At 33.5% G+C, this 14551-nt stretch overlaps 1 protein-coding gene across 1 annotated transcript; it reads left to right on the plus strand.

The window, feature by feature from the left end:
* The first annotated feature begins 3996 nt into the window (after positions 1-3996).
* LOC143669847 (olfactory receptor 14C36-like) lies at positions 3997-4932 on the plus strand. The gene has a single exon (XM_077144428.1). It carries the CDS (start codon positions 3997-3999, stop codon positions 4930-4932), a length of 936 nt encoding a protein of 311 aa, XP_077000543.1.
* The last annotated feature ends 9619 nt before the right edge of the window (positions 4933-14551 follow it).

The following is a 14551-nucleotide window of genomic DNA, read 5'->3' on the forward strand; positions in this document are numbered from 1 at the left end:
GTTCAAAATTAACTATTATTTTCTGATATGCAAAAGTTGTGTTCATGAAAGATGGTACTTGGTCCCCGTTTTTTATAATCTAGAACTAATTATCTCATTGAAATTACCTCTGGGCACTGGCTCCTATTAGTGCCAAAGGCTGTATTCCCAGAGGTTTTGTCTGATACATTTGGAATCTTCCCTTTTGGAGATAAAACCGAATATGAAAGCTTATTCTTTAAACATAAAAGTTCCATTCAGGATCTCAATCATGTCAACTAAATATGTTTACTTATCTTAGCCTGTTTCTAAAACACCATTGATCCTTTATGAGAAATCTATCGTGCTCACACCACTTAAGGAAAGAATATTAACTTGTGAGTCTTTTTATTAATAATTCCTTTCTCTCTTTTTCCCTTTCCTTCTTGAATTAACCACATTTCTCTCTTGAACTACTCACTTTATTTTTGAGAGAGGCTGCTAAAGTGATTAGGTTAGAAAAGATACACAGGGAAGATACAGACACAAGACAAATCTCTACTGTTTTATTTCTTGCAAAATGTGACACTGTCCCAGAAGTTTTAGCTTAATTTTACCTGTTCATTGAAATGCAGAATAAACTTATATTAGCTCTGAACCTAGCAGATGGTAGATGCCAGCAAAATATGAAAGGGCAAGAATAACTCTGTATGCTTCCCAAAGCATCATAATGTAGAATGACAAGTTAAATTTACATTTAACTAAATTTGTTTCTGGTGCATTGTTTCCTTCTCTAAAACAGTTAAAGTAGAGATGTGTGCATATTATTGTCAATCAATTAATGCTTTCATTAAATATTTACCTAATATTTTCTTTTTAGCAGGGAATGTGCCATATATTCAGGCAGAATAAAGTGAGTAAGTGATTCCATGTCAAAATGTGTATATAAATAATTATAATTTCAGGTGTAATTGTAGAGTTTTTTCCATGTCGTATCCTGAAAACAAGTAAACTTTTCTTTATGACTGATCGACATAGCTTCAAGAAAATGTATGTATATAATTCTCCCAAAATATTTAAAAAATTGTTAATTTTAAATAAATTAAAGATTAAATGGATGCTTGAAACAAATTTATTAACATGAAAAATATATGCTCTAATTCTTAAGAATAAGAAATACATCCATATATTTTGCAGAAAAGGCAAAGATTCATTTGCTTTTACACTTTGATGGATAGTAGTACCTGGTGAATAATCTAGTTACCTCAGGAGAATTTTGCTGGGCATGTTATTCTCTTGTTACTTGCCAATCTGCATGTAAAGAAATAGTCTGAGTTTTACAATTTCTATTTAGCTATTCAGGATATTTTGTATTGTCATATACTATTTAACAGAAAACTGCATGAGCAAAGAAAGAGCACTCTTTACTTCTTTATTTGCTTCTTTAAAAAAAACATTACTTTCATGAATATAAGCTAAAAGAAATATAAGTGCTGGAGGAGTTACATGTTTAATTCTATTTTGAATTTTATTTTTCATTTACTTTCTTTCAGCATAGCTGCTAGTTTGCATTTTATACTTTGAAATATTTTACAAATATTAAATTATTGAGGTAGCCATATTATAATTTTATAAATAAGGAAATTGAAGCTCAAATATATTTGAGAGACTCTCCATAGCTGTGTAGCAATTAAATGGTAGTGTCAGGATGAAAAATTTCTCTTCCCCTAATATAATTTTGAAGTTTTAACCCAACTACAGGGCTAGAAGAAAATTGAAGCTAGAAACCTAAATTTGATTGGTAAGAGTGATATAATATTTTCTTCATTCTGGGTTCAAACTTTGAAAGCTTGTTGCACTTATTTAATATAGTGGTTGTTGTCTGATAAACATTTTTATATAAAATTTATAGATAGGCAGATAAATTAACCTATTATAAATATTGAAAGAACAATTTAACTAAGTTTACCATAATGTGCTATCAATAAATTTTCAGTAAACAGGTTCTTATAAAACAAAACAAAACAAAAATCATTGAACAATTTTGAAACATCCTGAAATAAAAAGAAACAAAAAGAGAGAAGGAGTACTTAGTTTTGAGAGCAGGAGGTCAGTCTGAAATTGCCCACTCCTTACCTTCTAGCATTTAGCAGAGGTTTTCTAAGTGATAAGTAGTGACAGTGATTCCAAGAAAAGAAGTTTGTGGGTACAGTGTATGTTCCATTATCAGTTAGAATTAAAAAAAAGTAAGTGTTAGTGTGTCTGAAAATATGCATTCCGCAGTTTCAATACTTCAAGTAAAATACATATCTAAATCATGTCCAGAAGTATGCCTCCTGCACTTAACAGTTAATGAGGGTTTAGCTAGGGGCATAAAGTTATGAAAGCAGACATTCTTAAGGAATTGTAAGTGAGTGCAATATTCATTAATGACCCTTACATCCAGCAATGTTTTTCCATCTCATCTTAATCAAGTTCTGAATTGTGTTCATATTTTATGGGAAAGCATGACAGTATTTTCCACAAAACTGAAGATGCAACTGACTTCATTAGTGAACTTGATATTGTTACTAAATAAATATTACTTTTTGCAGGTAATACCTACTTATCAATAGCTACAAGTGATTTTTTTAAAAAGAGGAAACTAAGCATTTATTTATATACAAGTACTACATGGGGAAACATGACAATCTTATGCCATTTAAGTGAAATATTGGCATCAGTGAAGGGTGGAAGACTTGCCGAGTTTGTGAATGCCTCAAATATAAATGATTATCTTCATACTAATATAGCAGATGAGAGGGAAAAGATGAGTGAACATACATAACATTATTTTATATTGAAATTTATTATATATTACTACAAAATCTTTTAGGACATTTTAAATGGATAAATGAGTCATTGATATTGGAAAGAAACAAGGGTAAAATAGAAAATAATATTCAATATTTAGAAGAATGTTTTCAACTCTGGGTCGTTGTGATTTAAATGAATATATAATAAGATCTTGTGGATTATGTAGTCTTCAGAAAGCTGGGATGTAGCCATACTGATGAATGTTGAGCTTGGACAAGAAACATGAATTGGTCTTATGGGAATAAGTGAAGCCCAATATTGTCAGGGATTCTGGTGTAGGAAATGTGCAATGTGGTGATATGCAATGTGAGCAGACAATCCAACTTTGAAGCCCTACTCTTCAACTTATGTTTTCATGGTTTAGTAAATTTCCTTGATATTTCAGTGACCAACTCTTCTACTTTTAAGATTGCATATTTTACTTCCCATTTTGCAGAGTTTTGATAGGAATTACAATGTATAGATGATTTTACACTGTATAGGATGTTCTGGGCAAATAAAAGTTTGTGTTAATTTTATTCATGATCATTTTATCTAGGCTATGGAATGAATGGAATCAAGTCAGAAAGAATCTAACAAACTATTCAAAAATGACAAAAAGATGTCAAAGAATTGGAAGTCAAAATAGTATCAACATTCACAATGGAGGAAGTGAAGATAAAAATAATTTCCACCTGTTAAGCAGGGAATGGATTTCTTTCGATAGTAAAATTTTCAGAGGTCCCCAAATACATGCTTTTATCTCTACTCATATTCCATTTGGTCATCAAGTAATCATAAGTATTAATATTTATAGCTTATAACTAGACATCAGGGATGCATAGAAATAACCTCTATTAGATCACTTTGTCTTTCAGGCAAAAATTTGACCTCCAATAAATCAATTCTATATAGAAAGTGGTATGTTAAGTTTATATGGTAAGTGAAATAACATTTGAAAACATAACAAAGCTCTTAAAGATTTTATTTTTATGAAGCCCCTATCCTGGAAATGATTTACAGAAGCCTGGAGACTCAAGTAGCATGAGGAAAATGATGTTAGATCCTATTAACCAAGACAATCAAGAGAGAATATAATTGAGTAATATCCCAGTCAGTAAATGCACTTTGCTAATTTCTTCTGCATGTTTTTTTTAGGAATTACTTATCTGCCTCTTCAGGATGAAGGAAAATTGCCTAAAGATGCCCAACTCTACCATGGTGACTAAATTCTTGCTTACAAGATTTTCTGATGTGTGGGAGCTCAGAGTCTTGCATGCCATGCTATTCCTGCTAATGTACTTGGGAACACTGATGGGAAACTTTCTCATTGTCACAGTAACAATACTTGATGATAAACTTCATACCCCCATGTATTTCTTTCTTAGGAATCTGTCTGTCTTAGACATGTGCTTTATTTCTGTTACAATACCCAAAGCATGTAGCATCTTCCTGTTTGATACAAGGGTAATCTCCATGGTAGGATGTGCAGCTCAGGTTTTCCTTGTGATTTTCTTGGCTTTCGTTGAGATAATGTTCCTCAGCATCATGGCCCATGATCGCTATGTGGCCATCTGCCAGCCCCTCCACTATCCTATAATTATGAATCATCAAGTCTGTGTCCAGATGACTCTGGCCTCAGTTCTCTGTGGCATCATCTACTCTGGATTCCACACTGGAAATACATTCCAACTGTCCTTCTGTCAGTCCAATGTGGTACATCAATTCTTCTGTGACATTCCCACACTCCTGAATCTCTCCTGCTCTGACACCTTGAGCAATAAAATTTCAATTTTTATATCTGCAGTGGTGATTCTTGTTGGCTCTTTTGCATTTATTATCAGGTCTTATATTCACATATTTTCTAATGTGCTCAAGTTTCCAACCAGGGGAGATTGGGGAAAGGCCTTTTCTACTTGTGTCCCCCACATAATTGTTGTGACTGTTTTTGTCACTTCAATTGCTGTTGTATATATGAAGCCAATCTCACATTCACCCACTATTCAGGGAATGATCATGTCTGTGTCCTATACTATAGTCCCTCCTTTCTTAAATCCTATTATCTATAGTCTTAGAAACAAGAATATTAAGGATGCTGTAAGGAGAATTATCAGGAGAAAGCTTTGTTCAGGAAACTAAGGTAAAGATTTCAAGGTACCCCACTTTTATGGCATCATTAAATTATGATCCAACATTAATATTCTTTCTCATTTCCTCTTTTGGGTGACCTGACTTGATTTCTAAATAACATTCCATTGATTATGTGTCAATCAAAAAAACAGCACACATGTTTCATTTTCAGGTTTCTGCTCTCCAAAATTCACATTTCCTTGATATCTGAATTATCATTGATAAGTGGTGGTATTTTTGCTAAATAGTTTGCTTGTCAATTATTCTCAATTAAATAAATTCTGTCTGAAATTTTGAAACTCTATACTAAACTTGCTTGATCTATTTTTGCATTTAAAGGAAGAATCATTTTTGTCATATATTTAAAATTTCTCAAAACAGGTATACAATAATATCTAAAAACTGGCCCTAAATTAACACTGAGATACTGTTTTATTAATAAAAATAATCATCTTAGGAAACTGTGGTTGGCAGGCAAGATCAAGATACTTAATTTTTTCATAGTGTGGAAGGATAAATTTTAAATAAAATTTTTACTCAAAACAAATATTAATATCTATGAAATGTAAACCACTGCTATTTTGAGAAAGTTTAGGATTGATAATAACTGTTGGAAGGTTCTAAATTTTCCATGTCATGAAACCAAAATGAGTTACTGTTTTTTTTTCTGTTTCCATGTATGTTGCCTCTGAGGAATCTTTTCAGTATATTTAGGATGGTGAAATAGTTTGCCAAGTATAATCAACCTTGCTGAAAAGTAACTAAAAGTTATTGCTGTTTTGGGTTCTTAGATGTTAATTGAAGAAATTATTGTCACTAATTGCAAATAGCACTGTCACTTCTGTTAATTCTAAAATTATTATCATAGGATATTGATGATAGTTAACTGATCACATACAATACTTTGCAAACTATTAAACTGTTGTAAAATTTTTCTTATATAAAATTTTCAGTAAAATAATATTACTTTTCTTCAAGTATGACTATGCATTCAATCATTTTTGTGTTTGTAATTGTAGAAAAGTATTACTCAGTTATCAGTGTGTATAATATTATTAAAATAATGAAAACAGAATTTGTTTTCTAAATTTTATTCCTTACATATTTATTGATACCTTTTTGTGCAGAATACAATTTGAACACCAATTTCCCACTATAGATAACCATCTTTAAACTTTATAAAGCTCATTTTGAAACATACATTCAAATAAGATAACGTAGTGTTTTCATGGGTACAATAATAATGGATCAAAATATGCAACACAAAATCAACAAAAGTTAAAAAGAAAAATGGGAAAGAAAACCATCATAACTAAACAGTTTACAATTTAACTCTTAAATACAACTGACAGAATGAATGGATAAAAATAAAACAGATAAAAGACATGAGCAAAACAATTTCAAAACATACCTCAATGAGATTTGTAGAAACTATGCTTCAATACTGCATATTATGCATTCTTTCCAAATACACATTGGACACTTGCTATGCAAACCATGTATTGGGCCAAACAGAAAATATTTGCCGAGTTTGAAGAACACAAATAATAGAAAATTTTACTTTTTATCTCAGGAATTAATAAAATGAGTGTGTGATTTCAATAACACTAACATAAACTGTACACATTCAATTTTTCCCAACAGTTTTTATTTGTATATTTTGTAGCTCTGTTATTGCACACATACAATTTTGCTTTTAGTACCATCTTAATTAACTGACCCCTTATCACTCTTAAAATACCTCCTTTACCCTTGTTAATATTTTGCTATGATCTATGTTAATATTTTTATATTAATATTACTTATTTTTATTTTATCTCTTTCAATTAGGAGGGGAAAGAACAAAAATTTAGTAAATACCTACATTCTGAATGAGATACTTTACAAACACACCTGTGAAATAAAGGTGCATTGAAATATGATTTTTTCTGTTTAAGAAAACAAATACACCTATAACCAGCAACAATGGATATCTTAGTTATCTTACTCATAGGCATATTTAACTAAAGCATTCATATAATCATGCAAATCCTGTGTTTGTTCAGTAAGTTTCATAAACCAATTTAAAATTAAGGCAACAAGGAAAAATTTACGTGTTCAGATAACAAAGTTCTTAAATTCTAAGTATTAAACATTAACTTAGATACCATTTGATCAGCTGTCAAAACTGTGAATATTTTAAAAATATCAAGTAGGAAGTTCTTACAAATATCTGCGTTGCTATAATATTGACCTATGTTACTAAATATATGCAGTATTTCCAAATATTTTTACAATTAACATATGGATATTGACATATAGAAATCTTAGTCAAACTAAAATGAATATCTTAGTTTATCCATAAGCATATTTAAAAATATCTAAATAATCAACATAAAGCCTGTTTGTATAACAGGTTTCATAAATCAATTTAAAATTACAGAAAAGAAAGAAAAAATCTATAAATATAGATATCATAGTTACTTGAACTCTATTAAATAGCATCTTAAATATCCTTTGATTAATTATCAAAACTGTGCACATTCTCAAAATATCACTTAAAAAGTTACTGCAAATATCAACTTTGCTATAGTAGTAAGCTATGTTGCCAAATATTTTCAAATTTTTGCTTTCAAGAATTTATTTTATCTAATATTACTATATTTTCCTACAGATTTTTAAAAACAATTTTTAGTTGTAAAATATAACATATGTATACAAATAAAAGAAAGATGAAAGCAACAATTTTCAAAGCACACTTCAATAAGTAGTTATAGAACAGTTCCCAAAGTTCGTCATGGACTTTGATGTCTTGAACTCAGGTTTTTCCTTCTAGCTGCTCCAAAACACTGGTGGCTTTATTACAGTCATAATAATGGGATCATACAGTATTTGTCCATTTGTCTCTGACTTATTTCATTCAGCATTATGTCCTCAAGGTTCATCCATGTTGCCATATATTTTGAGACATCACTTTGTCTAAATTCTGCATAATATTCCATCATATGTATATACCACATTTTCTTTATCCCCACTCATCTGTGGATAGGTACCTGGGTTGTTTCCATCTCCTGGCAGTTGTGCGTAGTGCCGTTATGAACATTGGTGTACAAATGTCTGTTCATATCACTGCCCTCCACTCTTCTGGATATATACCGAGTATTGGTATTGATGGGTCATAGGGCAACTCTATATTTACTTGTCTGAGGAATTGACAAAATGGTTTCCATAGCAACTGAGACATTTTATATTCCCAATGAGAGCAAATGTGTTCCAATTTCTCCACATACTCTCCAACATTTGTAGTTTCCTGTTTGTTTAATAGCAGCCATTCTTATAAGTGTGAGGTGATATCTTATTGTTGTCTTAATTTGCATTTCCCTTATAGCCAATGAAGATGAACACGTCTTCATGTGCTTTTTAGCCATCTGTATCTTCTCTTCAGAAATGTGCTTATTCATTTCCTCTGCCCATTTTATAATTGGGTTGTTCGTTCTTTTGTTGGTGAGCTGTATAATTTCTTTATGTACACAGGATATCAAGGCTTTATTCAATATGTGGTTTCCAAATATTTTCTCCCATTGAGTTGGCTGTTTATTTACCTTTTAACAAAGTCCTTTGAGGCTTTTGATCTTAAAGAAGTCCCATTTGTCAATTTTTTTCTTTCACAGCTTGAGCTTTAGGTGTGAAGTTTAATAAGCTATCTCCTACTACTAGATCTTGAAGAAGTTTTGCTACATTTCTTTCAAGAGGTCTTGTGGTACTGGCTCTCGTACTTAGATCTTCGATTCATTTTGAATTAATTTTGTTTAGGGTGCAAGGTAGGCATCCTCTTTCATTCATTTGACTAATTAAATCCAGTTCTTCCATGCCCACTTATTAAAAAAGACTATTTTCACCCAATTCAATGGATTTGAGGGCTTTATCAAATGTCAAATGTCCATAAATGTGGTGATCAATTTCTGCACTCTCAATTTTATTCCAAATGTCAGTTTTTCTGCCTTTGTCCCCATACTTTGCTGTTATGACCACTGTGGCATTACAGTAAACTTTAAAGTCAGGAAGTGATAGATCTCCTAGTTTGCTCTTCTTTTTTAAGGTATCTGTAGCAATTCGAGATCCCATTCCTTTCCATATATATATATATTTTTTTTTTCCGTGGGCAGGCATTGGGAGGTAAACTTGGGTCTCTGGCATGGGAGCCAGGAACTCTGCCTGCTGACTCACCATGGCCTTCCCTCCATGTAAATCTGATAACCACTTTTTCCAATTCTTCAAAATAAATTTTTGGGTTTTTATTGCTGTTGCATTGAATCTGTAGATCAGTTTGTGTAAGACTGACATCTTGGCGATATTCAACCTTCCTATCCATGAGCATAGAATATCTTGTCATCAATTTAGGTCATTTTAAATTTCTTTTAGCAATCTTTTTTAGTTTTATGTGTATAAGTCTTTGACATCCACATTTAGGTTTATTCCTAGATATCTAATTCTTCTGGTCACAATTCTGAATGGAATTTTTTCCCTTAGTTATCATCTCAGATAGGTCATTGCTTGTGTATGGAAACATTACTGATTTTTGTACATTAATCCTGTATCCTGTCACTTTGCTAAATTTTTTAAATTAGCTCAAGTAGTTTTACAGTAGATTCCTCAGGATTTTCTAATTATAGGATCATGTCATCAGCAAATAATGAAAGTTTTACTTCGTATTTTGATGTCTTTTATTTCTTTCTCCTGTCTAATTGCTCCAGCTAGTACTTCTAATACAATGTTGAATAATAGTGGTAACAATGAGCATCCTTTTCTTCCAATCTCAGAGGGAATGCTTTCAATATCTCACCATGAAGTATGATGATGGCTATTGGGTTTTCATATATGCCTCTCATGATTGTGGCATATTTCTCAGCGATTGGAGCCTAGTCATACTTAAAAATTTTTTAATCATTTCTACCTTCTCTCCCCGCCTCTCATGTCTGTAGCCTAACTCACTGTTCTCCCTTCCCCCTCTCATCAGAAACCTCCCGTCTCAGTAGCTTATGTCAAAACTACAAGCCTTCCTGTTATTCTGTCCTTGCCTCTAGCTATCTTCTGCCGCCCTTGCCTAGCAACTACCTTTTAGCTTGTGTAATTGGCTCTCTGAACCCCCTACCCTCTCCCCTACTCCTCCCCCTGTGCAACTGTATATAACCTGAGCTCCCTGGAGCCTCGGGGTCTTTTGTGCACTTGAGCCCCCTCAGTACTTATAGCTCATACCATGTAACAATAAAGAAGCTTTGTGCTGATTAATTGGCCTTTGGCTCAAGTCCTTCAGTCCCCTAGCTGAGACGGCTAGGTTCCGCTTACCTCAGGTTAACACCCAGCGAGCTCGCCCCCTCTCACCCAGTGGTCTGGCCGCGAGGCAGCCTGGCTGCGGCTATCCCGGCAATGATATTGTGAAAATTTCCCTCAATGCCTAACTTTTGAAGTGTTATATCAAAAAGGATGTTAGATTTGTTGAATGCTTTCTCAGCATCAATCAATATGATCATGTGATTTCCCTTTTGATTTGTTAATGTGCTTATTACATTGATTTATTTTCTTATGTTGATCCACACTTGCATTCCTGGTATGAATCCCACTTGATCCCATGACTTCCTAGTATTTTGTTAAGAATTTTCACATCTGTATTCATTAGGGATATTGATGTGTCGTTTTCTTTTCTTGTATTGTCTCTATACAATTTTGGTATTAGAGTGATGTTAGTTCATAAAATGAGTTAGGAAGAATTCTTTTTTCTTCAAATTTTTAGAAGAGTTTGAGCAGATTTGGTGTCAGTTCTTTTTGAAAAGTTTGATAAAATTCTCCTTTGAAGCCATCAGGTCCTGGGTTTTTTTTTTCATGGGAAGATTTTTGATGACAGATTGGATCTCTTTACTTGCAATTGGCTTATTGAGATCTTCTATTTCATCTCAAGTCAGTATAGGTAATTTGTGCATTTCTAGGAATTTTTCCACTTCATCTAAGTTATCTAGGTTGTTGGCAGATAGTTATTCATAATATTCTTTTATGATTTTTAAAAGTTTTTCATGATCTGTGGTAATAACCCCCCTTTCATTTCTGGTTTCATTTATCTGTGTGCTCTTTCCTTTCTTCTATATTAGTCTAGCCAGTGGACCATAAATTTTATTAATTTTCTCAAGGAACAAACTTTTAGTTTTGTTGATTCTTTCTATTATTTTGCTGTTCACCAGCTTATTTATGTCTGCTTTTGTTTTTATGATATCTCTTCTTTTATTTCCTTTGTGGTTAGTTTGCTGTTCCTTCTCTAAATTCTCCACATAAGCAGTTAAATTCTCATGCTTGCTAATTCTACTTTTTTAGTAAAGGTATTTAGGAGAACGAATTTCCCTCTCAGCACTGCCTTTGCCACACCCCATAAGTTTTGGTATGTTGCATTCTCATTTTAATTCATCTCCAGACATTTAAAGATGTCTCTAGGAATTTCCTCCTTGACACACTGATTATTTAAGACTGTGTTATTTAATCTCAATATTTATTTGTAAATGCTCTTATTCTTTGGTGATTATTGACTTCCAACTTTATTTCATTGTGATCAAAGGAACTGTTTTGGATAATTTCAATATTATTAAATTTATAGAGACTCAGTTTATGTCCCAGCATATGATCTATCCTGGAGAATGTTTCATGTGCACTAGGGAAGAATGTGTATCTTGCTGCTTTGGGATGTAATGATCTGTATATGTCTAATAGATCTAATTCATTTATCTTATTGTTTAGGTTCTCTATTTCCTTGTTGATCTTCTGTGTGGTTGTTCTACCTATAACAAAGATTGGTGTATTGAAGTCTCCCACAATTACTGTTGATATATCTATATCTCCCTTCAGTTTTTCCAATATGTTTCTCATGCATTTTGGAGCATCTTGATTGGGTGCATACACATTTATGATTGCTATTTCTTCCTGGTGCATTGTCCCATTTATTAATATGTAGTGTCCTTCTTTGTCTCCTATGATGTTTTTACAATTAAGGTCTATTTTGCCTGATATTAGTAGAGCTAATCCTGCTTTTGTTTGGCTACAGCTCACATAGATCTTTTTTCATCCTTTCACTTTTAATCTAACTATATCCTTGAGTCTAAGACACATTTCTTGTAAACAGCATAGAGATGGATTATTTTTTTCATCCATTCTGTCAATATGTATCTTCTAATTGGTAAATTTAGTCCATAAACATTCAAAGTAATTACTGTAAAAGGAGTTCTTGATTCTACCATCTTGTCCTTTAGTTTTATTTATCAGATCTGTATATTATTTTCCTTCTCTCTTTTCCTTTAAATTACCTTTGCTAATATTCTTCAATTCTGTGCCCTCTTCCAGGCCTCCCTCTCCTGTCTTTTTTAAAAATCAGTCAACAGGGCTTCCTTTAGTATTTCTTGCATGTCTGGTCTTTTGTTGATTAGTTCTCTCAATCTTTCATTATCTTTGAAGATTTTAACCTCTCCTTCAATTTTGAAGAACAATTTGGTTGGATTAAGAATTCATGGCTGAAAGACTTTCTCATTCAGGGTCCTAAAAAATATCTTACTACTGCCTTCTTGCTCCTATGGTGCCTGTTGAGTAGTCTGAAATCAGTCTTATGTGTTTCCCTTGTATGTAGAAAATTGCTTTTCTCATGATGCTTTCACGACTTTCTGTTTCTCTTCAACACCTAACAGTCTGATCAGTATGTTTTTGAAGTGGGCTTTCTTGGATTTATTCTATTTGGAGTTCACCGGGCCTCTTTGGTATGTATATTCATATCTTTTATAAGAGTTCAGAAGTTTTCTCTGATTATATCTTCAATTAACTTTATCAACCCTTTACTCTTCTCTTCTCCTTCTGTGACACCAATAATTCTTATATTTTTGCAACTCTTGTTGTCCATCATTTCCATAAGATCCAGTTGCATTTTTTCCATCTTTCTTACCGTTTGTTTTTTTGTATGCTTCCGTTCTATTGTTATAACTTCTAGGTCACTTATTCTTCCTTCTGCTTCTTCAAATGTGCTATTGTTTGTCTCCAGTGTATTTTTTATTTTAGTCTACTGTATGTTTCATTTCTGTGAGATGTACCATTTTTCTATTCAACCTCTGAAATTCTTCTCTATGCTCGTCTAGTGTCTTCTTGATATCCTAACTTTTTTATAACTCTCCTTGAATAGTTCCACGTTCTGTGTCCCCTCTGGGATTTTAATTTTGCCATTTGGTTGGGCCGTTTCTTCTTGGATCTTCATTTGTTTTATGATTTTCTGATGTGTTTGGGGCATTTGATTATCCTGACATGGTTATTATGCAAGTTGGTTTCCTTCACTCTTCTAAACTTTTGTATTTGTTTAGATTTGCTAAATGTTTCCTTTTGCACTTTGTTGGTTATTCTCTGCCAAATCAAGATCCAGATCTCATGTAGGGGCTAGAATTCAACTTAAGGGTATACTATAATTTAGGCTGGGGTGCATGGGTACTCCAGTAGCAAAATGGTTGACTACCATGCAGGAGATGCAAGGTAAACTCCTAGCCTATGCATAATAAAGAAGAATAAGAAAAGAAAAAAGAGATAATAATAATAATAAGGTAAGATAATAATATAATAAAAATATGAAACACAAAAACAAGAACCACAACCAAATATACCTTGACAACAGTAGGCACTCAAAAGGAGATACCCCAGTCAGGCTGGTGTGTATCAGAGAGAGGAAAAGTTTAAGACAAAAAAAAAAATAGTAAAAATGAATGAAATGGAATAATAAAATATAATATGTGAGCTAAAAGCTAGAAGATTAATAAAATATAATAATATGAAATATCTATAAAAGATATTTTTAAAAGTGAAAAGGACAAGGGTGATGCAATGGTTGCTCAGTGACAGAAATCTTACCTGGCATGCCAGAGAAATGGGTTCAATTCCTGAAGCCTGCCCATGACAAAAAAAAAATAAATGAAAAGGATATTTATATTACTCATAAAAATGTATGGAAAGGATATGTTTTAAAGGGGGGGAATAAAAAAAGAATATTAAGAGAAAAATAAAGACGTAGGCAGATAGACAGTTAGTTTGCCTGCACTTATGTCTTCTCCCCAGCAAGTGACAACCGCCCTGCTTCTCCGCCTTCAAGCTCTCCCCTTTCTGTCTGGTGCTGCCACACTGCACTTACTGTATCTGACCAGAAGATGGCGGGATTGAGTCTCCTCCTCCCTCAGGCCCGCCTTCCTGAGCAGAGTAACTCGCCTCCCCACTTTCAGTGTGCTCAGCAGAGGGTCTGCGGAGCAAGGGTTGCTGAGCAGGGGTCTGCTGAGCAGGCGGGTCTGCTCAGCAGGGTGGATGCCCAGGGACAACTGGCTGGTGGGTCCCTTCCAGGGAACTGGGGACCCCATCAGTGGATCTGCTAGATATCATGACTGTGGGCTGGCTTTTCCTGCCCCAGACAGGGTGATTACTTCTCCCACCAGCCTCTGGGCTCCCTGCAGGTGCTGCCCACTGCAACCACGTCGGGAGGTTTCTAAGCCAGTAGCTGTGCAGGCTGGAACTGAAGAGGGCCAGTTCCCTCCTATCACAATTCTCCGATGCACCACAGCCCGCTTCACGGTGATCCTCCTCACCCGACCCACTC

Source organism: Tamandua tetradactyla, chromosome 26 (genome assembly GCF_023851605.1).
Source record: "Tamandua tetradactyla isolate mTamTet1 chromosome 26, mTamTet1.pri, whole genome shotgun sequence".
NCBI classification, from domain to species: Eukaryota; Metazoa; Chordata; class Mammalia; order Pilosa; family Myrmecophagidae; genus Tamandua; species Tamandua tetradactyla.